Source organism: Typopeltis vanoorti, chromosome 4, assembly GCF_054136105.1.
Source record: "Typopeltis vanoorti isolate ZY-2024b chromosome 4, IOZ_Tvanoo_1.0, whole genome shotgun sequence".
In the NCBI taxonomy this organism is placed as follows: Eukaryota; Metazoa; Arthropoda; class Arachnida; order Uropygi; family Thelyphonidae; genus Typopeltis; species Typopeltis vanoorti.
In genome coordinates, this window is record NC_143552.1 from 76,323,401 (window position 1) to 76,349,540 (window position 26,140).

General features: G+C 35.5%; 1 protein-coding gene across 1 annotated transcript in view; it reads right to left on the bottom strand.

Annotated features, from left to right (window-relative positions):
* Positions 1–26,140, bottom strand: part of LOC150107422 (transcription initiation factor TFIID subunit 1-like) — a 960,372-nt gene that overhangs the window by 286,921 nt on the left and 647,311 nt on the right. The window contains exon 26 of the mRNA XM_090391850.1: positions 8,259–8,355. Coding sequence (XP_090247976.1) covers positions 8,259–8,355 — 97 coding nt within the window. The remainder of the gene's footprint in view (positions 1–8,258; positions 8,356–26,140) is intronic.

Consider the following 26,140-nt stretch of genomic DNA (forward strand, 5'->3'; position numbering starts at 1 on the left):
CCATAATAATTACCCTCCTTCCACTCATTGCTTCTGTTTGCTTATGCATACTATCTCCAACATCTATTCCATCACCTGGTCTATAGCAGCACCCAACTGTATATTTTGTTCTGCTAGTCTCAATCTCACACCAAATAGCCTCAAATGTGCTCTTTTCTCTATCCTGCAGTTCAACTTCTATTCTCCTTGGCTGCAGTTCATCAGCTATCATCAATAAACCCCCCCTCCCATTTTATTCTCTATGTCCCTCCTGAACACACTAGACTTCTCACATTCTATCCCACTACCTATATCATCTTCTGTATCTAATGTCAATAGCCTATGTTATTGGCATTAGATACAGATCTAATCTAATGCCAATAACCTATGGCCAGGAAGAGTCAACCAAGGCCAAAAATTCTTCCTTCTTGTTCCTAATACTCCTAGCATTAGTATACATGAATTGCAGACCACCATTAGCCCCATCCCTACCTTGATGCCTTATACTAACTATCCCATTCTGATTTGTTGTCCTTCGTACTAGCTCGGGCATATTATACACATTCTTACACTCAATTGCCTCCCTGATGTCTGCATATCCCCCCACCCCCCGCTTAAATAATTCTAGTTTCCCTGATTCTGCACATCCACTTTCACATCATTCAACAACACTTTTTCCCAGTCTCTGCACACCAAATCCATTCAGATGCAAACCATCCATCTTGTATAAATCCTTTCGCCCATCAAACTCATTCCACATGTCCACTAACTCCACACCACTCCTCCTGCATAACCTGCGCATAGAGTCATTTGCAATTATGGCCCTCCTTCTCAACTCTTCTCTGTCATAATGTGGCAACAGACTCACTATCTTAACTCTCTCACTCTTTTATTTTGCTACCTCTAGTAATTCCTTCAAGTCCTCTCTCATAGCAATTTTTTCTCCTTTTAAATCATTCATTCCTGCCACTACTATCATTTCTTTCTCCCTCTGCTTTTGCGCTCTAATAGACTCACTTACATCCTTAATTTTATTACCCGGTAAGCACGATTTTGTCAAACTCTCATCTATTACACCTCTTTCCTAATGAATCACCATACAACACTCGCTCCTTCATTTTTCTTACACTCCCAATCATACTCTTATTTTTCTTATCTCACATTTGCTTCTTTCCGTTAGCCAATGCGCTTGGTAAACAATTTTGCAATTGCTCCAGCTGCTGCTTCACTCTATGTATCACCCCGCGCAACCGTGCGATCTCCCTCATTGCAACTAACTCTTCATTTTTTTTTATCCGTTAAACCATTCTCTCGCTCTGTATTTTTACTTTCACTCTCACTTTCAACACCGCTCTCAATGCTATCTGGTACTACATCACAAATTCCTATCATATCACTATTTTCTATCACATTCTGGCTTTCGTCAATGACATCAATCTCGCGACCTGAGATACACTTCAAATCCTCACTTTCCTTACACTTTCAGACCAATATCATTATTGAACCAAACTCCAGTCGCTCTCGGAAAAGAATACATCCCACGGACGTTACACCAAACAAACTCCCTTAAATTAAAATTTTTAAACAAAGACGGCAATGATTTGGACGCCACTGTCTTTCTTATCAAAATATTAATTTAAATAATGCAGAAATCACACCAAAAATCACACACACACACACTAAGTTACCAATAGTAAACAATACCACGTTAAGATTCAAGCAATATTGCCAATTATTACTCAAAATAACTCTTGTTTTCGGGAGCTCTCCACAAACCATTACACAGAAAAATATGGTAATCTTCATTCTAGGTCCTTTCTTTTAGTGTTGCATGGTGATCAGCATTCATTTTAGAAATTAGGAACTTTACAACAATGTTATAAATAACTATTTTAATTTCCTGACATTTCAACATTCATATTAAGGTTATCATCTGGAGTATATATAAATATACAAGGACAAGCTGAATTACATTTCACACAATATGCTACAGAAACAATGATTTGATCAAAGGTTATTCTACTGGCATGACCTCTAGTGAAAAAAAAATATATAGATAAAATTAAAAATTAATTAATTATTTAGAAACTACATCAAAGGTAAATTATATTTAAGATAACATAAGAGAAACATTCTTTCATACAGATAGTTTTCTTACAGTAACAATGATATCCTATTTTTAACATGACAATCGTTATATTAGATTTAAGATTCTGGATTATCTATAGTCCTGTTTATAGTTAACTCTTAGGGAGAAAGGTGCCTTCCATATGCTTGGAATTTTTAGACCATCATTATTGTTCAGATTGGGGTGGTTGATAAGAATCTCACAGGCTTCCTTAAATTTATGTTCATACCATGTTTTGGTGTGATGTAAACAACTGGTACTTTGCCAGTCAATTCTGTGTATTCAGGGCATGATCAGAAATCAGATCTAAGTGTTCAGGGCATGATCAGGAAAGGCCAGCATCACCATAGTTATTATATTTAATGTGTCGTTTATGTTCCTTTTGTCTGATAGGAATTGTGTGCCCTGTTTTCCCCTATATAATGGTAGATTACAGGTGCAATAAATACAGTTTACTCCAGGGTGGGCCAGCGGAGGGAGTGGGTCTTTGGATGAGTTGAGACACAGCCATGGGCTCGCCATTATCCCCCGCTATTGCTAACTTTTATATGGAACATTTTCAGCACCATGCTCTAGATGCCTCTCCTTTAAAACCCAAAGTCTGGCTTAGATACGTTGACGATGTTTTCATGATCTGGCCTGATGGCCGCCGGACACTAGACACTTTCCTTAGCCACCTAAACAAACAACACAAACGCATACAGTTCACAACTGAGATTGAAAAACAGAACACACTTCCGTTTCTAGACACGGAAGTGTGTTCTTATCAACACGTCTTCCTTCATTGTTTACCAGAAACTGACACATACTGGCCAATATATACACATAAACTCCTACCACCACTCAACACAAAAACTAGGTGTCATTAGTATTCTAAAAAACAGGGCTTTGAAGATTTGCTCCAATGAACAAATACCGAAAGACGAATTTAAAGTGATCAGCAATACTTTTCTAAAAAATGGTTACAGTCAAAACACTATTAACAAAATTCTCTATAAGACCTCAATAAAAAACAAAGATAAACCAGACTACAATAAAACTATAACCATTCCTTACATCAGATAAAATAAACAGAATACTACAGAAATACAACCTCAAAGCTACCTTTAAACCGCCTGTAAAATTAAAAAGCTTACTCAACTCATCCAAAGACCCACTCCCTCCACTGGCCCACCCTGAGTGTACTGTATTTATTGCACCTCTAATCTACCATATATAGGGAAAACAGGTAAATTTAAAACAGGAAATTTAGTAAAGATGTAAATTTAAGGAAGCCTGTGAGATTCTTATCAACCACCTCAATCTGAAATAATGATGGTCTAAAAATCCCAAGCATAATGGAAGGCACATATTCTTCCCATAGAACCTTTCTCCCTAAGGGTTAACTATAAACAGAACTGTAGATAATCCAGAATCTTATATCTAATATAACGATTGTCATGTTAAAAATAGGATATCATTGTTACTGTAAGAAAACTATCTATATGAAAGAATGTTTCTCTTATGTTATCTTAAATAGAATTCAGTTTTGATGTAGTTTCTAAATAATTAATTTTTAATTTTACCTGTATTTTTTTTATATTCTTTTTCACTAGAGGTCATGCCAGTTGAATAACCCTTGATCAAATCATTGTTTCGGTAGCATACTGTGTGAAATGTAACTGAGCTTGCTCTTGTATATTTGTATATACTCCAGATGATGTTAAAATGAAAGTCAAAACGTCGGGAAATTAAAATAATTATTTATAACACGGTTGTAGTCCATAATTTCCAAAATTCCAAAGTCCATAATTTCTAAAATGAATTTTGTTCTAGGTGTTTATCAGGACTTTTCAGATCCCCCCCCCCCCACATGTATGTATTATATATATTAAATATATCTGTCTGTTAAGGCTTAAGTGCTGGGAGAAACTGATGTTAGAAGCTTAGTGGAGTGAAGAAAGGATTAAAATATTATTTAATTCTTCTAGTATTTCATCTGAGTGACAGATGAAACATTGGAATATTAAAGAAAATGAACTTCTTGGGTTTTCGAGAGACAACTACCTCAGGCGGCACGTAACAGAGGACACAGTAAGGATTGAGGATTTTAGATTTCATCAACTCATCACAGAATGGTATTATAAATAAGGTGTCAAATCTCCCTCTGGTTGGTGAGAGAGTGACCATGAAGTAATTAACTGGGTGGTTGCAAACCATGTGAGGACTTCTGTAAGGAAAGGGTAAATGTGGAACTACAAGGCAGGTGATTATGATAAGCTTAGGAGAGATTTTGCAGCTGTAGCATGGAATGAGGAATTAAGTGGAAAGGAGATCAATGCTGCTTGGGTGCTACTTAAGAACTATTTAGTAGAAGCAATATCTAAATGTATTCCAAAGGTCAGAAGGTTAAATAAGGTAGGTGTAAAATAGATGAATGAAGAGATTAAGCATGCAATACAGTGGGAAAAAAAAGGGCATTATGAAGGTAACATATGAGGAGTGGTAATAATCATTTCCATGAGGAATACAAAGAACAGGCAAGGAGGGTGACTCAGATGGTCAAGGTAGCAAAATGTCAGTATCAGCAGCAGTTAGCTAATGAAACTGAAAAAAAAATCCTATGGGGTTCTTTCGATATGTAGTCAGCAAAAATAAGAATTACTATGATAGAATGGCACTGATTAGAGAAAATGGTATAAGGATAACTACTGCAGAGGATGTAGTTGAGATATTTAGTGAGCAGGTCAGAAAGGTTTTTCATCCTTGTGAATGAGACATTATGGAGAGTTTGAGAGCAGTGGATGATGAAGAGGAGAGACTGACTGTGATTGAGCAAGATGTATATGGGAAGCTGAACAAAAGTGATGTTAATAAAGCTGCCTGTTCAACTAATTTCTTCTCATTATCTGCTTTGTCTTCTTTGCCATTGCAGTCACTCCTTGCTTGTATATTACTCATAAGCTTATTGATCACATTTCTCCTTACACAAGGGTGGTCTGAAATGTTCTCAGTCTCAACCATAGATGGCAACACTAATGGCAAGATTTTTTTTTTCAAAGTTGGTACATCTGTCATAAGCATCCATTTGAAATTGCAAGTCATTCTATCCAGTAGTTTGTTTTATACAGATGTCTGAAGCAAAAAAAGTGTTGTCTGTATCCCTTGAAATGGATAAAATTGAGTATCATGCGGTTATAAAATCCTTTGTAAAAAAGGCTTAATGCCATAAGAAATTCATTCGAAGTTCATAAAAGTTTATGGGCACACTTCTCCTTCATTTTTGACAATTAAGAAATGGGCTGCCAAGTTTAAACATGGCCATACCAGTCTTGAAGATGATCCACGTGAAGGACGTCTAAAAATTGTAACAACACCAGAAATCATTGATCAAGTGCACAATATAGTATTGGATGACCAGTGAGTCAAAGTGAGTGAAATTGCTGAGACTATAGGCATTTGAAAAGAATGTGTAGGATATATTTTGCATGAACAATTGCAAATGAAAAAGCTTTGAGCAAGATGGGTGCTGCACTTGCTCACAGCAGATCAAAAACACACTCGCATGAAAATCTCTGAACAGTGCTTGGAGCATTTTAACAAGAATAAAACTGATTTTGTGCATCAATTATTACTATGGATGAGACTTGGATTCATCATTACACACCAGGACAGAAGCTGGTTGTTCAGTGCCAAAGAAGACAAATTCAGTTCCATCAGCAGGAAAGGTCATGGCATTGGTGTTTTGGCACCAATGCCATGACCTTTAGCATTTTTGGCACAAATTTTTTGGCACGAATGCCTTTAGCATTTTGTTTATTAATTATCTTGAAAAGGGTAAAACAATAACCAGGGAATATTATTCTGATCTTTTAACCAGATTAGACAAAAGAATTCATGAGAAAAGACCTGGTTTGCAGAAGAAAATATCATCTTTCATCAGGACAATGCACCTGCCCATAAAGGTGTTTTGGCAATGGAAAATTGAGGGATCTGCACTATGAATTATTGGAACATCCACCCTATTTATTCCAGTCAGAGGCAGCCATCTGGGGACAGCTGCCTCTGACTGGGGAAATCTTCTATCTCTTCCCAAAACTGAAACTCTTCCTTGCTGGTCAACGTTTTTCTTTGAATCAAGAGGTGATTGCAGATGTCGAGGGGTATTTTTCAGATCTTACTGAGAACCACTACAGGAACGAGATAATGGCACTGGAGCATCGCTGGAATAAATGTATTAGTCTTAAGGGAGATTATGTTGAAAAATAAAAATAAAATTGAAATTATAAATTCATGTTTTCATTATTAGGTCGAGAACTTTTTAGAACACCCTCGTATACACCACTTACAATTTTCTGGTTTTTTTCATCATTAAACAGTTTCTTCTTAATGAGGATACTCATCCATGTAACCTCTATCTGATTTATCTTTCTGAACTTGAGTATACAGTCTAATGCTGCTTCCTTCAAACAGCCCTTGATTATCTCCCATTCACTGCTAACATCGTTCCCTTGCAGATTTGTATTCCATGACACTGCCTGGGTCATGGAATACAAATTCCATGACCCAGGCATGGAATTTGTATTCCATGTAGTTTTATGGAATACAAATTCCATACAAATGGAATTTGTATTCCATTTGTATTCCATGACCCATTGTATTGGGTCATAGAATACAAGGAGGAATTCTCCTTCCTGAATTCAAAAACGTATATGGATTCTTCTCCTGAATCCCTATACGTTTTGGCTTTAATTCTTTTGTTATCAGCCCCAATTATTATTCTTATTTGTTATCATTCTCAGTTATCATTTTGCACTCCCAATGTAAATGAACAATGCTTTCTCAAGATTTAGACTCCTGTTATAAATCCATTCAAGAACAATTCATCACTTCTATAAATATTTCCATCCATCAAATTCTCTCCACACACCCACACACCCACAGGCTGCATAGTATATGCACCATTCCTGCTGCATAAATCATACATTGACTCCTCTGTGATCATGACTGTTCTTAACTTGCCTCTATAACAGGGCAGTAGACTAATAATCTTTACTTCTTTCTCATGCTTTTTCACTTCTACTAGCAACTCTTTTACATCATTTTGCTTACCACTTGCCAGAGCATTCATATCTCCCCATACAATAATCTCTTTCACTTTCTTCCCTTCTACATCCTAATTGGCTCACTAACATCCTTAATCATTTCATCACAGAATCACTTTACAACATTCTCTTATTTTGCCTTTTTTAATTGGTCTCAATGTATTGCACTGTTTTTCTCTAATGAAAATGAGGTTTTTCATGCTGCAAAAATAGGCAAACTGACTAGGAGAACGCAGAATTAACAAACATAATTTGATTGCTTTGGCTGCAATTCACAACAACAATTTCCTTTTTTGCTCTTTCACACTCTACTCTCCTTTACTTCATAACTCTTCTTATTCTACTTCTCACTAGACAATTTTCCAATCATTCACTCTCTCATTTTCAGCTGTGAATGACCCCATGAAAGCATGCTATACCTCTCCACTATTTCTTTCATGCTATCCCTCATACATTGCACTTTCACCTATACAGTCACACAGATACATGTTCCTGTCTTTTGTCGTTTACCATTCTGTTGTCATGCTTCTTACTCTCCCCCATACTGCTGGTATTCACATTCAACATAATTCTAATATACTCGCTCATCAGACCCACTTTCTTTCCACAAATCTTTCACCCTTCATAAAGAATACATCTCTCAAACATTGAAACCTGAAAAATCCCTCATATTAAATAAAAATATTAAAAAAAATAACTAGCATTTTACAGAATATAAAATGAAAAAAAAAAAAAATTGAATGTCAATTTCAGATGATTAACAAACAGACTAAAAATGGGGAGAGAGAGAGAAAGAGAGATCAGAATATAATGAACAAAAGCACAAAAGAAACTCAAAAGTGTAGTCAAGTTAGTAGAATAATACTACTAATAATAATTTAACTGTCACACTAAAAAACAGACTGACAGACATTGAAATATTGAATTTGCAATCAGATTTTACAGTACCTAGTACTTTTCTTTCTTTCTTTTTTTTTTTTAATGATAAATTAGAATAACATTTAAAACATCAAAAATAAAGTCTGGTTAAGTATAAAAATTTCACATTTTCTATTTAAAAATATTACCTGTTTTGAAGATCAAAAATACGCTGACATTCTTCTTTATATCGTTCTTGATGTTCTGCTATGCTAAACCTGTTACCTCTAGCAAATTTACTCATGGCTAAACGGGAAAAGAATACAAAATAAATCACATCAACATTTAGAGACATGCATGAATACAACATGATAGCTGTGAGTCCACAACTGTCTTCTAATAGCTGTTTATTTTATGTTGCAAGAATTATAAAATGCCAAGCAGAGTTCATACATCTTCAAAGAGCATTTTAACATATAGACAGGATAAATGAATGCAAATCCCGATGTCTGCAGCACTTGGAAAATTCTGGTTTGATATCTGTGGTACAGTTATAGAATTATAAAAAATTGAAACATTGCTTTCCAAAAATAGAAATAAGAGCAGGAGCTTAAGGACAAGTTTAGTGGTAACAGCAGCATGTAAGCAAGTCGAGAGTTAAAATCTGTATCGCAGCTTGCTAGGCTGGGCAATAGCTGAAGTCAGAGTATGTGTTTGTGTGTATGTATGAGTGAGTGAGTGTGGATAATTAAAGAAATTATCCAGTATATCCGCAATGAAAAAAAAAATTATTAACTAGATAAATTTTTCAGACTACCTGATTCTTCAGAAAGAAGGGATGACAATAAACTTAAAGAATGTTAAATGAAAGAGCTACATCATTTGAAAATTAACATGTCACGTAACAACCTAAAAGTAAAAAACTCTACAACAGACTTCCTGTACCCAACATCACATGCAAGTGTCACTATTCAGCTGGTATATTGATATATTGGCTATCATGTGAGACACTCTCAGAAATTAAACTGATCAATTCCACATTCTGAACATTTCTCAATTTTAGTACCCAAGCACATGATTAATGTTTAACTGTCAGAAACCAAATGGCCTAACTTCCATAATTCTATTAATCACCATGAGATGGCAGAACCATGTATGGGTTCTGAATAACATATTAACATATTTCTGAAGCCATTTCAATAATCTCTTCTTTGCTGTCAGCAGTTGTCTATAATTGATGTGTATTGTGAAATCTGCTTACAGTATTTGAGATTAGATTTGTGCTTGAATAATTACCATATTTGCTGGTGTATAAGACGCACGTTTTTTCTTTGAAAATAGGTCTGAAAAATAGAGTGCGTTTTATACGCCGACACTCAGTTTCTTTATTACTTTCATTTCTGGAAATTTTCTCTGTTCCGAGTTACGCAATTTCTTTCTTGCTTCCTTGCGGTGTGTGAGAGCATTCCAGTTAGGTAGAGTTCAGTGGATGCGCATGCACTGTCATCGAAGATCACAGCTGTGTTCCTGTTTGTTTAAACTTTCCAATTGTTGTCACGGTTGTTGTAAATGGTAACAAATCTCTGCCGTTAAATTTTCTCTAAATTTCTTGGCAAATTATGGCTGAAAAACGTCGGCATTGCTACAATATTGCATATGCTAAAGAATATGGAAACAGTGCTGCAGAGAGTCATTTTGGGCCACCCCAAACTGAGAAAACGATAAGAAAAACTTGGATAAAATTTTTTTCCTAAAAAATGTGTACAAAAAAAAAGGGGTGCGTCTTATATGCCGGTGTGTCTTATATGCCAGGTAAATAAGGTAATTGCTTTTAAACATTTTTTTTTTTTACATATTACTTGTGAAGTGTTAAACCAAAACTTACTTACTTACTGTCCTCTTCCACTGGGGATGGGTTGAGTCTTCCGTGTTTCCACAACAACCTCCAGGAGTCTCGGTTTCTTGAGTGGCTGGTGAGCTGTCCATATGTTTGTAATCCAGAGTTGACCTTTATTGATATTATCCATTTAGTTCTTGCTCTTCCTTTTTTTCTTTTTTCTTTTAATCTTGCATACAGAGCAAGGTTGGGTAGCCTTTTTGATGGCACTCTCTTGACATGTCCAAACCACTGAAGCTGTCTTCTTTTGATCTTTTTCTATTAATGAATATGTGTGTGTGTGTGTGTGTGTGTGTGTGTGTGTGTGTGTGTGTGTGTGTATTTTAGGTCTTGTCTTACAATTTCATTTTTTTTTCTTTTCTGTCCATTTTGTTTTATTTATTTTTCTGAGACATTTCATCGCAAAAGCCTCCAGTTTTCGTACCTCTGTCTTCTTGAGTGTCCAAGTTTCTGAAGCATATGGCACAGTGGGTTTTATAATTGCATTATATAATTTTATTTTTAGAGTTTTGGAGATTTTATTATTTTTCCAGATTTTTCCTAGCTTATTAAATGATGACCATGCAGCCAATATTCTATTTTAATAGTGGTCATGGTATCTAAGTGTTCTGTTATTAATGTTCCTAAACAATTGAACTGTTTTACCTGTAATGTGATTGTTAAACCAAAAATATCATATTAATTGAAAATGTACTTTGCTTGATAAAATACATAAAATTTCAGGGGGTAAAATCAAGATGGCACGTAATTATTATTTTGACATGCAGAATAATGAATTAGACAACCATCCTATAATACTCAGTAACTCCAATTCAAAGAAACATTTTCATATTTATGAAAATACATACAATGAAAATTCGTACAATGAAAATATCACCAATAATTCACTTACTTTTACCAAATCAAATACTGGATGGAAAGAGAAGAGAATTCTAACAAATTAGTTCAAAATATTCAGAAATGTAACAATTATAAGATATGCAGTACAAAGATAGGAATGCAAATTTAATCCCTTCAAAAGAATTTCATGATAAACCATGTGAAAACCACAAATTATTATTATTATTACGGGCAGCTCCAAGAAGTCCTTAGACTCATCGAGGGAGGCCCAACATCATGTCAAGAACAACTATTTGACATTCACACAGTATCTATCATACTTTGCCTTGAACTCATTTACAGTCATGGCACCCACAACTGACTCTGGCAGCTTATTCCAATCATTTAACACTCTCCAAGTAAAAAACCTAGCTCTAACACCCTTGTTAACCACACTCTTACCAAGCTCCCATGGATGGCCCCTGGTCCTCCCACTACCAGTCCTATTCTCAAATATATCTTCTGAATTAATCTTATAGAAACCCTTTAGTAATTTGAATGTCTCAATCATATCACCCCTTTTCTGCCTATCAACCAATTTCTGCAGCCCACAAATCTTCAACCTGTTTTCATAAGGTTCATTCCATAGTCATGCTATTATCTTGGTCACTTGTTTCTGGATCCTCTCCACCTCCTCCCCATTGAGAAGAAACCCTGGTGCCCATATCTGGGCACAGTAGTCTAGATGGGATCTTATCAAGGCTCGATACACAGGAACAATAACCTGTTTGTCTCTGCTCGTTAAAGTGTTTTTTCAGCAACCAAGTGATCTGATGAGCTGATTTTGCCACTTTTGCGATGTGTCCCCTAAACTTCAACTTCCTATCCACCAACACTCCCAAATTCCTGGCCTGGTCAATCTCCTGAAGTACAGTTCCACCAATGTGGTATACTGCTGCTAATCTTTTCACCCCAAAATGCAAAACCTTACATTTTCCCACATTAAATTGACATCCATTCTCCTTAGCCCAGTCCTCCAAATGCTCTACCTAACTTTGCATCATCTGCAAACAGATGCACAGTTCCTCTCAGATCCTTTCCTATATCATTAATGAACAAATTAAACAGTAGCGGTCCAAGAACAGAACCCTGAGGCACACCACTAGTCACAGGCCGTCTTTTGGACTCTACTCCTGAATAATCCACTCTCTGATATCTCTCCATCAACCACCCTTCTATCCATCTCACCAACCCTATATCCATTCTCATATGCTGCAGTTTACTTATTAGAATTCCATGTGGTATCCTGTCAAAGGCCTTAGCAAGGTCCAGTAAAATCACTGTAAACCGGTTACCCTTATCCAGTTCAGCCGGCACTGTGTTATAGAACGTGAGCAAGTTACTGAGGCATGATCTACTCTTCACAAAACCATGCTGTCCCCCAATAGAGTATCCAATTTTCATCTATCCAATCCTGTATTTTCCTCTTGACTATTTTCTCCAAGACCTTGATAACAATTCCTGATATGCTGATCGGCCGGTAATTTTCAACAGCAGTCTTGGAACCTCCTTTATGCAGTGGAACTATTTTCCCTCTTTCCACCACCTTGGGACTAACCCAGACCCTAGACTCAAATTAAACAAAATGGTCAAAGGCACTGACAATTCTTTACCTGCTTCTTGTACAACACGAGCTGGTATACCATCCAATCCCGCAGATGAATTGACATTGAGGTTTTGTAATAGACTATTCACCTCCACTTCATTCACCACAATTTCCATATAAGCTGTTTGTTCTTCCATTTCTGCAATGTCACCATATGGATGATATACTCTTGTAAAAGTGCTCACTGAGTAATTCTACTATATCAATGATTCGGTTACCTCCCTACCATTGGCATTCTTTAAAATCAATCTGCCATATACGTTTTTTCATTTACTTGCAACATATTGAAAAAACTGTTTGGGATTCTCTTTAGCCTGCATGGCTAATGTTCTTTCATAATCCGCTTTTGCTTTTCTTACCACACCTGTTACCCTTCTGGCCTGGGTTTTATACCATTCATGTGCCTGCAGGTCACCTTTCTCCTTAAATTCTCTCCACAGTTGTTTCTTTTTTTTTCAGCTCAAGCTTAATGGCATTATTCATCCATTTAATCCCTACTTGATTTATTATTCAGACTCTAGGTATACAGTCAGCCATTACCTCCTGCAAAAACTTCTTAACTGTCTCCCATGCACTATCAACATCCAGCCCTTGCAGTTTTACATGCCATGGCACTAAACCAATCAAACTCCTAAGCTTGTCATACTTACCAGCCCGATAATTCCACATGTACCCTATCTTAATTGTCAATTCCACACCTTTAGCCACCTCCCAAGTCGAGACCCTATGATCACTCTCACCAACTGGTGGCAATGTGGTCATATCCTCAGATGCGATTACTAGGTCAAGCACTCTCTGACCCCTAGTATTTTCCATTACATGCTGTCGCAGATAGTTATCCCTTAATAACCGCATAAAACCCAATTCCTTCCTCCCGTGTGTCCTCTCCTACCTCCAATCAATGCTACCATAGTTGAATTCTCCCATAATAATTCCCTCCTTCCACTCATTTCTTCTATTTGCTTGTGCATACTATTCTCCACCATCTTTTCTATCACCTAGTCTATAGCAGCACCCAATTGTATATTTTGTTCTGCTAGCATCAATCTCACACCAAATGGCCTCAAATGTGCTCTTTTCTCTATCCTGCAATTCAACTTCTATTCTCCTTGACTGCAGCTCATCAGCTATCATCAACAATACTCCTCCCCCATTTTATTCTCCCTGTCATTCCTGAACACACTATACCCATCACATTCAATCCCACTAGCTATATCATCTTCAGTCAGCCAGGTTTCACTAATGCCAATAACCTGTGGTCTGGAAGTGCCAACCAAGGCCAAAAATTCTTCCTTCTTGTTCCTAATACTCCTAGCATTAGTATACATGAATTGCAGACCCCCATTAGCTCCATCCCTACCTTGATGCCTTATACTAACTATCCCATTCTGATTTGTTGTCCTTTGTACTAGCTCGGGCATATTATACTCATTCATACACTCAACTGCCTCCCTAAGGTCTGCATATCTACTCCCCCCCCCCCTTAATAAATCTAGTTTCCCTGATTCTGCACACTCACTTCATTCAACAACACTTTTTCAAGTCTCATAACACCGAATCCATTCAAATGCAAACCATCCATCATATAGATCCTTTTGCCCATTGAACTCACTCCACACATCCACAAATTCCACACCACTCATCCTACATAACCTACGCATAAAGTCATTTGCAATTATGGCCCTCCTTCTAAACTCTTCACTGTCATGCCGCTGCAAAAGACTAATCATCCTAACTCTCTCACTCTTTTCTTTTGCTACCTCAAACAATTCATTCAGGTCCTCTATCATTTCCATTTTATCTCCTTTCAAATCATTCATACCTGTCATCACTATCATTTCTTTCACCCTTTGCTTTTGCTCTCTAATAGACTCACTTACGTCCTTAATGGTTGCACCAGGTTGGTACGATTTTGTCAAATTCTCTACTATCACACCTCATACTAATGAATCTCCATACAGCACTCGCTCCTTCATTTTGTTTACGTTCACAATCATACTATTATTTTCCTATCATACTTTTCATTACTGGCTGGTACACTCGGTAGACATTTGTGCATACGCTCCAGCTGCTGCTGCTCTATGTATTGCTCTGCTCAATAACATGATCTCACTTATTGCATCTATCTCATCTTTTTTATTATCTGTTAAACTATTAATGTGATCTGTATTAATACCTTCATTCACACTTTCTACATTCATGCCCTCACAGTTCTCTGTGAATCGCTATTTTCTACATTCTAAAATTTGACAAAAATATCACACTTGCGACCTAAAATACACTTTTATTCATCATTTTCCTTACATTTTCTACACACATTCACTCCATTATCATCATCTAACCATACTCCAACTGCTCTCTGCAAGGCGCACGTTTCGTAGACAGTACACTGAATAATCTCCATTATATTACAGTTATTGAACAAAGATGGCGAACCATTATTACTAGCCGCCATTTTCCTTCTTACTGGAGACGTGCACACTTCTATCATATTTTATCAAATTAATAATTGAAACACCAAAAACACACAACAGACACACTAAGATACGAAAAGCAAACAAAACTACGTAATATTTAAGCAAAATTGTCAATGATAACTTAAAATAACACTTATCTTATCAGGAGTTCTCAACTAATACTACAGACCACGAGTCCCTCTAGCGGCAGTCCCTTTTAAAGTCAATTTTAAAGAAGATATAGAATATGACTCAATAAATATTAAAAAAAAGAAAAGAAAAGTAGAAATCAGGTAGAACATCAATTTTGAAAAGCATAGACCAGTCCTTGATATATCCTTGTGTCTATAAGATATTGTGTGTGTGTGTGGTATTTCTTACGTATGTATGTATGTAGACAGAAGTAGCATCACGTGCCGATTTCGGTTGGACGTACTATCATGGAGTCCAAAAATTCACATCAGTTTGACTGTATGATTGCATTTTTATTGACATATGAAAGTTTTAAGAGTTTATAGTACACACATGCCCATGTCAATTGGTCAAATGCAATTAATTGACTAGCCTGGCCGGCCGAGTGGTTAGCATATCTGTTCTCCAGCCAAAAGGCTGCGGGTTCGAATCCCGCCATGGGCATGGATGTTTGTCTGTGAAAATGCTAGTGGTGGTGATGGGTGGTAGATGGCGTTGGTGTAGATGATGATTGTAGTTTGAGAATTGGTTGGACGTGCTATCATGGAGTCCAAAAATTCACATCAGTTTGACTGTATGATTGCATTTTTATTGACATATGAAAGTTTTAAGAGTTTATAGTACACACATGCCCATGTCAATTGGTCAAATGCAATTAATTGACTGGCCTGGCTGGCCGAGTGGTTAGCATATCTGTTCTCCAGCCAAAAGGCTGCGGGTTCGAATCCCGCCATGGGCATGGATGTTTGTCTGTGAAAATACTAGTGGTGGTGGTGGGTGGTAGATGGCGTTGGTGTAGATGATGATTGTAGTTTGAGAATTGGTTGGACACAGAGTTGTAGAGTAGGCGCACTCCCTAAATGAGTCTTTGGACTCCCTGGAGGTGTTATATAATAATAAAAATAATTATAATAATAACTTGGAATACTTTAATTTATCAATTAATTGTAATCAAATGTGTGCAGAGAACAATGTGTTTGTTTTAAGATACTATATATTAGCAAACAATAATGAAGGAGAACGCTATATTTGGTTGGTATATTTGAATTACTCAAAGGTGTAAAATTTGGAAGAGGAGGATGAGTCTTAACTACAATACTTACAATATTACAATAGGCTTAAAACTCCTTCAACTACAATACTGTTTCCCATTGTAAATATCGGCAAAAAAAGTTATAATTTTATTGAAAATTACATATTTACAACTTGTCTATATTATACATAAAAATGTCATTTACCACTTTAATGCAAAACTTGAAACTCAGGTAACAAAAACAGCAACTCATGACAAATGACAACATTCAACTGGATTGGATGACACTAACCAATCACAGCTTAAGGTGTTATTGTCTCAGAGCACACCCTACCTTGCCTTCTGAGCAGTTTATAACTACAGCAATGCTAAGAATTTGACCCATTGTGCCACCTGTACATCTCTTTTCAAAAGGCTGAAAGGTGTATGTATTTTGAACGCACACCCAGGTTATTAACGTGAATACGATGCAACGTTTACGAGTTGAAAAGGGTCCTCTTCATGAAGCAGTGTTTATTTTTAGGAATCATGCAACTGGAAACAATTAGGGGAGTCTTTAATGGGGATAAATGCAAAAATATAATATTGGTGATATTGCTATTCGGTGGATGAGCCCTGCACACCTGGAATGTTTGCCCCTGGTAGACAGACACACTGCTCAAGTGAAAGCTGCATATGAGAACACATTAGTGACGTGGAATAAAAAGGGCATGTAAATCAGGTATAGCTTTCCTCCATAGAATGAGTGGTAAACATAACTATCTCGAAATAATCCAAAATCTCAAATAAAGCATGGCTCCAGAAATCCACTTGCCACAAACAAGTTATGAGAGACAAGATGTGAGTGAATTTTCAGCTTCATTTTAAATGCATACAATATATATATTTTACATAATTACATTTTTTTTTTTTTTTTTTTTTTTTTCATTTTAAAGCATCATCTCATTCATTGTGGATGGCTACCAACAAATTTATTCATGAAATTTTATTTCCAGTTCACCGGAAAAAAACTTCTGTATCTATATTTGTATAAAAAAAATTCTGTATCAAGTCATTGCTACGTATGGCAGCAATGACTTGATATTTTTTTGTAATTTTTGACACACATTCAGATGCCTTAAATATATGGTATAGGAGTCCTGTGGACTTCTTGTCTGAGTTGATGTATAGGAGAGTGGCTAATTATTTTTTGATTTATTCTTGGATTATATCCATTTTAGTAAGGCTGTTTCTTTGATAGTTTCCAGTTCTTGTTTTAGAGATTCTTTGGAAAAAGAATCTGGTTCTGTGTGACTTCAAATGCCAAGACATCATCAATCTACCACAGCCAAATTGTTGGTTTTGGTTCAAGAGAGAAGCTATTTCATCTAGGTATTCACAAGATAAGAGCTGCCTAGGTTAGGTGATAGGGGTGAACCCATTGCAGTCCCTTCCTCTTGTTTATATAATTTATCTTTCCACATGAAGTAACCAGGTATAATTGTAAATTTGAACAAGTCCACAATTTGAGTTGGAAATTTTTGGACTAGAAATTCTATTGTGTCACAATGAGGAATACATGTGAAGACAGAGGCAACGTGAAAGCTTACCAACATGTTTGTATCAGCCAGTTTAATGTCTTTTATTTTTGCAAGAAATTCTGTGGAATTAGTTATTGAATAAGCTGAGTGGGCAATAAGGGAATAGAGAAAGTTAGAGAGAAATCGTGAGAGTTTATAGATGTGACTGCCCATAGAATCTACAATAGTGTAAGTGGACAGTTGATTTTATGCCAGTTCAGTGAGACATATATTCTATGGGATCTTGCTTGGTATGTTCTGAGTCTTTTTGTTGGTTTCTTGATCTACAGATGTTGATTTATTCAACAATTTGAGTTTTTTTAGTTGACTTTTGGTAGGATCCATAATAAGTTGGGAGTATATACTGCAATTACAAAGAAGTGATTCAATTTTTTTGGCATCTAAGACTACAGTGGTATTCCAATTGTCAGCTTTGGTGAAAACTATGTTACCATTTCATTTTTAGGACTTCAGGACTTTTAATTCTGACTGCTGGATATTCATTGTAAACCTCAGTCGTAGTATTGTAAATCTTGATAAGAAATACTCAATCTTACTAAAAAGACTGCAAAAAAAATATAATCAAATTACCTACAGAATACATCAGAACTGAATATACAGTCATTATATTAGTTTGTTTTTTCAAAGAATCTCTAACTTATCCAACCATCCTCTAACTGAAGATGAACTGAATGTACTAGCATGGTGCCACAAGTTTGCAATTTCACTCAAATGAATTTCCTATTTAGATTTCATGCACAATACTAAAAAGAATATCCAGGACCGGTGGAAGTGGGCATGAAGAGCATGCGGTGCATGCGGGTGCCGCTACGAAGGGGGCGCTGCCACTGGGGTACCATTCATAAGTTCATTTTTAAGAAAAAAAATTTTTATCAAAAAAACAAAAAATTCTTAGAATGATCAATATTAATAAATAAATAAGGCCGGATACCGAATAAAAATTAAGAAAAATTGTATATTGCCACCTCTTTGGTCAGCCGGCTATTTACAATTTTGCAGCGAGAGCAGGCTAAATACTTGCGTAGAGAATGTTGTGTCTACTGCAGTCTATCTAAAGTGAAATGGTGAACAGTTTTTATGTGCAGAAACGAATTTTTGTACAAAACATTTGTTGCTAGTTAACCAGTCATATGGTATGCATCTCAGTAGGCTACTGACCGTAGCACAGTGCAGACTATTATTTCGTCTCTGTGTCGTGTTGTGTAATAATTTCTTGTGGGTATAAAATAGAAATGGAATCAAAAATTAAAAAAAAAAAGTTATCCAGTGCACAAAATCGTAAACGACATGCTGTGAAAGAAGCAGATGTTAAGAAACAAACTGGGGCTCTTAATAAATTTGTTAAAATATCAAAATATTCTGATGCAGATTGTAACCAACTCGATACCTCAGAAATCAGAGTTCAAGAACTGTGCACATCATCCAGTTTGCATCAAAGTACTATTGAAACTATGAACAAGATAACAAGACGCATGATTTAAGTGAAAAACAGTTAGGAGAAGATTTAGTTGTAGTTGACCACGAAATTAACACATCGTTAGTCTCTGTAAATTTATAAGATCCAGGTGAATGGTGAAACATTGATGAAAAGTTATGAGTTGCTTTAACTGAAATGGGGCCTGTTGAAAAGAAAAATATAATATATCCCAGAGATACATATGGTCGTAAATTTGGTGACACGTATTATAATAGAAAAATGGAAAACAGGGAGCTTGTGCCAAGAACATGGCTCATTTATTCTGAAACTTTAACTTCTGTTTTTTGCTTTTGTTGCAAACGTTTTGCACCTACTGAATCAAGTAGTTTTGTAGAAGGTTATAATGATTGGAGAAATGTAAGTACAACTTTGCATAGACACGAGACTAATTTAACTCACATGAAAAATTTCTTAAAATGGAAGGAACTTGATGAAAATTTAAAAAACAAAACTACTATTGATTGCCAGACTCAAAGCAGTATGAAATGGAAAAGAAACACTGGACGCGTGTTTTAGAACGCTTGATTGAAATCATAAAATTCCTTGGTAGCCAATGTAACTTTTCGCGGATCATCTGATAAATTATATGAAAGGAATAACGGCAATTTTTTAAAATTAGTCGAACTCTTTGTGAAGTTTGATCCCATTATGGAAAAATCATGTTGAAAGGGCCCTACATCAAAATAATAAAGTACACTATTTGAGTAAAGCCAGACAAATGAAATATTTGAAACTTTAAGAAACGCAATCAGGGATACAATTTTATTATCAATTCGAAAATCTAAATATTATTCCATAATTTTACACTGCACACCTGATGCAAGTAAAACAGAACAAATGACCATTATTATTCACTTTGTTTCCTGTGACAATGGAATTGTCAAGATTAGCGAAAACTTTTTAAGTTTTGCAGATATATCAGATTCCACAGGACGTGGTTTATGTGCAACAATAATGGAACAACTGAAAAAATGGAACATCCCCATTGAAGACATGTGAGGTCAAGGGTATGACAATGCGGCAAATATGAAAGGGAAAAAAAATGGGTTCAAAAATTTCCGTTTGAACAAAAATCCTCGAGCTTTTTACATGCCATGTGCTGCTCATACTCTAAATTTAATCATTAACGATACAGCCAAAGTATATGCAGATACAATTAGTTTCTTTGCAATTATTCAAGAAATATACAATTTCTTTTCATTCTCTTACAAACATTGGGCAATCCTTTTAAAGTTCGTAAAAATTTTAACATTGAAACAGCCATCAAAAACGCGATGGGAAAGTAAAATTAATGCAATCCGCCCTCTATGATATCAGTTAGGAGAAATTTACGATGCACTTTTTGAAATTTTTAATAAAGAAACTCAGCATGAAGCACAAACATTATGTGCTAAAATAAAGGACTACAAATTTATTTGCTCTCCTTGGCATGATTTACTTAACAGAATAAACCCTGTGAGTAAAATGCTTCAAGACAAAAATATGAACATTACACTTGCTTTAGAATTTATTGAAAACTTAAAAATATTCTTACAAGAGTATCGATCAGATACAAATTTTAAAGAAGTTCTAAAACGGCAAAAGAACTGAGTGAAGAGGAGGATGGAGAACAAGAATTTAAAACTGGTACAGAAGTCTGACGATGAAAGAAGACACGACAATTTGACTACGAGTATCATGACGAAACGCCACAATCGGCAGAAGATAAATTAGAGTGAATGTCTTTTATACACTTCTAGATGTTGCAATGCGTTCGTTAATAGAATGTTTTGAACAACTAAAATATATTATAATAATTTCAATTTCTTGTATAGATTACTACAAATTAATACAAAGATTTACGAAAAAATTGTGACAATTTAGAGATTCTCTTGAAGGCCAGCGACAATAAAGACGTAAATGCAACAGAACTATATGACGAGTTATGTGCTTTCCGGGATATTTTTCGGAAGGATAATTTAAATATTCAGAAACCTTTCGATATTCTTAATTTTATTGTATCCAATAATTTATCTTTCCCTAACTTTTCAATTGCTTTAAGAATACTATTAACCTTACCAGTTAGTGTAGCAAGCGGTGAACGTTGCTTTTCCAAGTTGAAATTGATTAAAAACCTACTTAAGAACAAGTATGTCACAAAAAAAGGCTTGTTAGTTTGGCGTTAATAGCTATTGAAAATGATATATGTGTGGAATTAGACGTTAAGACCATTATTTCTAATTTTATGAATATGGAATCAAAAACCCTAAAATTTTAATTTAAAAAAATTTCAAGTATATTTATGTAATTTAATTTATTTTCTGTTATTCTGTAAAGATGTTATTTTTTGGATACTTATATTAAATGTTCTAATTATTTCTGAATTCTTTTCTGATTTTCTCATCTATTTTGAGTTTCTTTTATTTTCCTAAAAGAAAGTTCCACTTATAAAAATTATTAAAAATTTTTTACAAGTTACTAAGAATTTAGTAACTTGTAAAATGCAAGAATTTTTTAAACTTTAGTTCAAATAAATTTTAACTTTAATTAAAATTCATTCTAATTTTTTAGCGATCCGATTTGGTGAGAAGGCTAAAATCCCTGTATCATTATATATTCAACGATTAAAATGAATGGCTTTATCAAAATTTGCTTTAACTTTTGAGAATTTTTTGAATATACAGGTTTTTAACGATTATCCGGCCTAGTCAACACACCCGGTTCGTTACATTTAGCAAACCAACGTGTGGCTGTTCTGTCAAAATTTATTTAAGAAATTTCAAATAATTTAAATTTTTATTACCGTAAAAGAACCACACGTGTCCAGATTGTTACAGAGGCACTTAGATAGATATTGCACGCGGGTGGCAAAGACCTTAGTGCCGGCTCTGAGAATATCAGTCATCTGTCTAGCAATGAAGATAACAGACTCTGGTTTGAAGTAGCCAAGGTCATCTATGATGCACAACTATCAGAAATGAATATATACAGCCATTATATTTAGTTTGTTCTTCCAAAGAATCTCTAAAACAAGAACAGGAATCTATCAAAGATACAGCCTAACTAAATGGCTATAATCTAAGAATAACTCAAAAAATAATTAACTCTCCTATACAGCAAGAAGAAGCCTACAGAACTCCTATATAAGAAAGGCATCTCTGAACAAATATCAAAAATCATGAAAAAATATGAACTCATTGCTCCCTAATAAGCCCATCAACCAAATTCATAACTTGCTACCTTCTCAAAAATACAACCTCTCACTACTGATGCTACCTGGCATATACAATGTGCAATTTGTCTTACTACGGACAAACAAGAAAATCTGTCAATAAACACATTTCTGAACATCAAGACCACATACGGATTAATCAAACTCTGCAAATTGACCTGGAACAACATGACATTGAAAACACTAACCACAGGATTCAATGGAAAACACCAAGCTGCTATATAGATCCATATATAAACATGAATATTTATACAAAGAAAGTGCTGAAGCCCTACTTCATTGACCTAACCTCAGCCGTAATGGCTGCATTACTATTCCAAACTGTTATCCTCAACTGCATTAACCACGCTACCGGCCAGGACGTATATATACACATCCACATTTCCATGGATGCAAAGTGCATATTAAAATTGTAATACCATTGATATTACATTAAAATTTATGATGAATACGAAGCTTTTGAGGATGTGTATTTGATCTTTAATGGCTGGTAAGGTGGTTAAATAAATTTGTAATCTTTTGTAAGGAGGATGTGAGGAGTAGGTTCTTTACATGGAGAGTGGTTGGTTAATGGAATGAATTGCCTGAGTGTGTTGTGACTAGACACACTGAATCAATTTAAGGTGCATTTGGATGAGATTTGTGTGTGATAGAGTGTGTACTTTCATAATTATTCTCTGACTCCATGGAGGTCAGATGTTAATAATAATAAAATTATAATATTTTATTTTAACTAATCTATTTTAATTTATTTTTAGCACAGTAGTTTTAACCCATGAAGATGAGACTGCATACATAGAGGGATTCCAATTTCACACATGCACTCTACTGCTTCTTTATGAACAGAAGGGAGGGGGATATGATTGTGACATATAAGTAGGTTAGGGCTGTTATCAGGTTAACATGCAAGATATTTTTCATAGAATGGAAGAGGGGGAGGTAGAACAAGAGGCCATCCCTGGAAACTGTATTTATTTATTCATATTGGGGTTTTCTCCCCTTTCTTTCCCCGTCCCCCTTTTTTTTTGGGGGTGAGCCCTACTAATAAGGGATTAGGTATATTATGACTGTAAATCCGTATGTGTGTTCTGGGTCCAGTTTGCCTGTTCTGAGGGATGAAAAACCTGGGTTTCCAGGTGAAAAAACATTCTATTTCTGTATGAGACAAGCTAACTCACCTTCAGTCAAAAAAGACCAGATAAAGGTTCCTCACATCATAGACGGAAATTGAACCCAGTTATTTTGACCAAAGGGTTCATCTATACTGACTGAGCTATGGAGGCCATAGAAACTGTATAAGGAGGGTATGAGCAAAATATCTGTATAATAAATTTAATAAATTACAATTCAATTTTTACTGTCATAGTGTGATTCTACAGAAAACACAAAGCTTCTATATAAGTCCATATATAAACATGAATGTTTATACAAAGAAAGTAGTACTAAAGCCCTACTTCATTAACCTAATCTCAATGGTAATGACTTTTACTATTCCAAAAGTGTAGGAAATTGTTATTCTTGACTGTATATAATAATCTATTAAATAAATAATCATGGACAAGGGAGATGCACATTAAGTGGTATACTTAGATTTTGCAAAAGAATTTGATAGACTGCCACACATCAAGCTGTTAAATAAACTGAAATGGATGGGACTGGATAACAGACTACTGAGTTGTATCAGTGACTAGCTGTCAGATAGGTATCAGAAAGTTGTGTTTAGGGTTGCAGTATCCCGAAAGAGGACGGTCACTGTGATGTGTTGCATGGGTCAGTTTTGGGATCATTGTTGTTCAATTTGTATATTAATGATATTGGGATGAGTTTAACTGGTGATATGATGAGGATATGTTAGAAAAGACTATTGACAACTAAGATGGTCAACAGTCTTTGCAATGTGGAGTATGAGGAAAGACTGAGAGATTGTATATTGCAAACCCACATGAATAGGAGGTGGGGAGGTGGGAATACGATTGTGACATATAAGTTAGTTAGGGCTATTATCAGGGTGAATTGGAAGAATTTTTTCATAGAATGGAAGAGGAGAGGTAGAACAAGAGGCCATCCCTGGAAACTGGAAAAAATTTATTTATTCATATTGCGTTTTCTCCCCTTTCTTTCCCCATCCTCCTTTCTTTGGGGGGGGGGGTTTGATCCCTACTAATAGGGGATTAGATATATATATATGTGTATATATAAATATATTATGACTGTAATTCAGTGTGTGTTCTGGGTCCAGTTTGCCTGTTCTGAGGGACAAAAAACCCTCTACTTCTGTATGAGACCAGCTAACTCACCTTCAGTCGAAAAAGACCAGATAAAGGTTCCTCACATCATGGACAGAAATTGAACCCCAGTCTTTTTGACCAAAGGGCTTCATCTATACTGACTGAGCTATGGAGGCCATGGAAACTGTATAAGGAGGGTGTGAACAGAGGAGCGAGAAAAAGGTTCTTTATATGGAGCATGGTTCATTAGTGGAAAGCATTGGCCTGAGTATGTTGTGAATGTAGACACAATGAATCAGTTTAAGGTATGGCTGGATGACCTGTTGTGTGTGTGTGTGTGTGATAGTGTGTACTTCACACTATGAGTCTCTGACTCCATGGAGGTCAGATGTTAATAATAATAATAATAATAATAAATTTGTAAATTTTTATTTTAACTAACCTGTTTTAATTTATTTTCAGCTCAGTAGTTTTAATGCATGAACACATGGCTGCATACATGGAGGAATTCCAATTTCACACATGCACTCTACTGTTTCTTTATTCAATTTCCTTATTGTTGTTTGCCCTGAGATTAAAGATAGAGGAAATAATTTAAGAAGAAAAATCCAGTTGCTTGTTGATGGTGCAAAACTGGATAGAGTGATAGTTAATGTGGATAATCCAGAGATTCTACAAGATGATTTAAACTTGCAGTAAGAGCAAAGAATAAAAGCTACCGGTTTAATGTAGCAAAGTGTATTGTAATGCACTCTGAGATGAAGAGATCACAAGCTGTTTACTACATAGAAATGGACTGCATTGATGAGAGAGCAATTTAGGAGGTAATTTAGAGATAGATGGGGAGTTGAAGTTTAGAGGACAAACTGTAAAGGTGGCCAAAATCAGATTAACTGAGTATTGAAGAGCACACTGACAAGTGAGGGACAGGGAGGATAATACAATGCATGTGAAGTCTTAAGAAGGACAGCCATATAGATGGATGCAATTTAATTAAAGGAATGAGAAAATGATGTCAAGATTCATATGCTAATGAAGATTTTGACAAATCTGCAGAGATCTGTCAGGAGAGCAGATTGAAGGTCTGTTAGCTACAAAAGCTACATCAGGCAGTTTGAGAATGACCATACTTTTGACATTTAAAGAAGTGCAAGGTAGAAGTGGAGGAATTTTTTGAGGCTTTAGAAAAAGCAAATGACACAATGAAAAAGGAAAAGTTGGTCCTTGTTGGGGATTTAAATAGCAGAGTAGGAAATGATTGTGAGACATACAAAAATATTTTGGGAAAATTTGGAGAAAAGAGCAAAGCTAATAATAATGACAAATATCTGTTGGATTTTTGCTCAGGACATGGACTAGTTATTACTAACACTATGTTCCAACATAAAAATGTGCACAAATTCACATGGAGAGAAGAGGCAAGGAATAAGAAAAGTCTCATTGACTATGTTACTGTTGATAGTAATATTTTCTCCCTGGTGCAGGACACCAGAGTGTACAGAGGATTCGAAATTGGAAGTGATCACTATTTA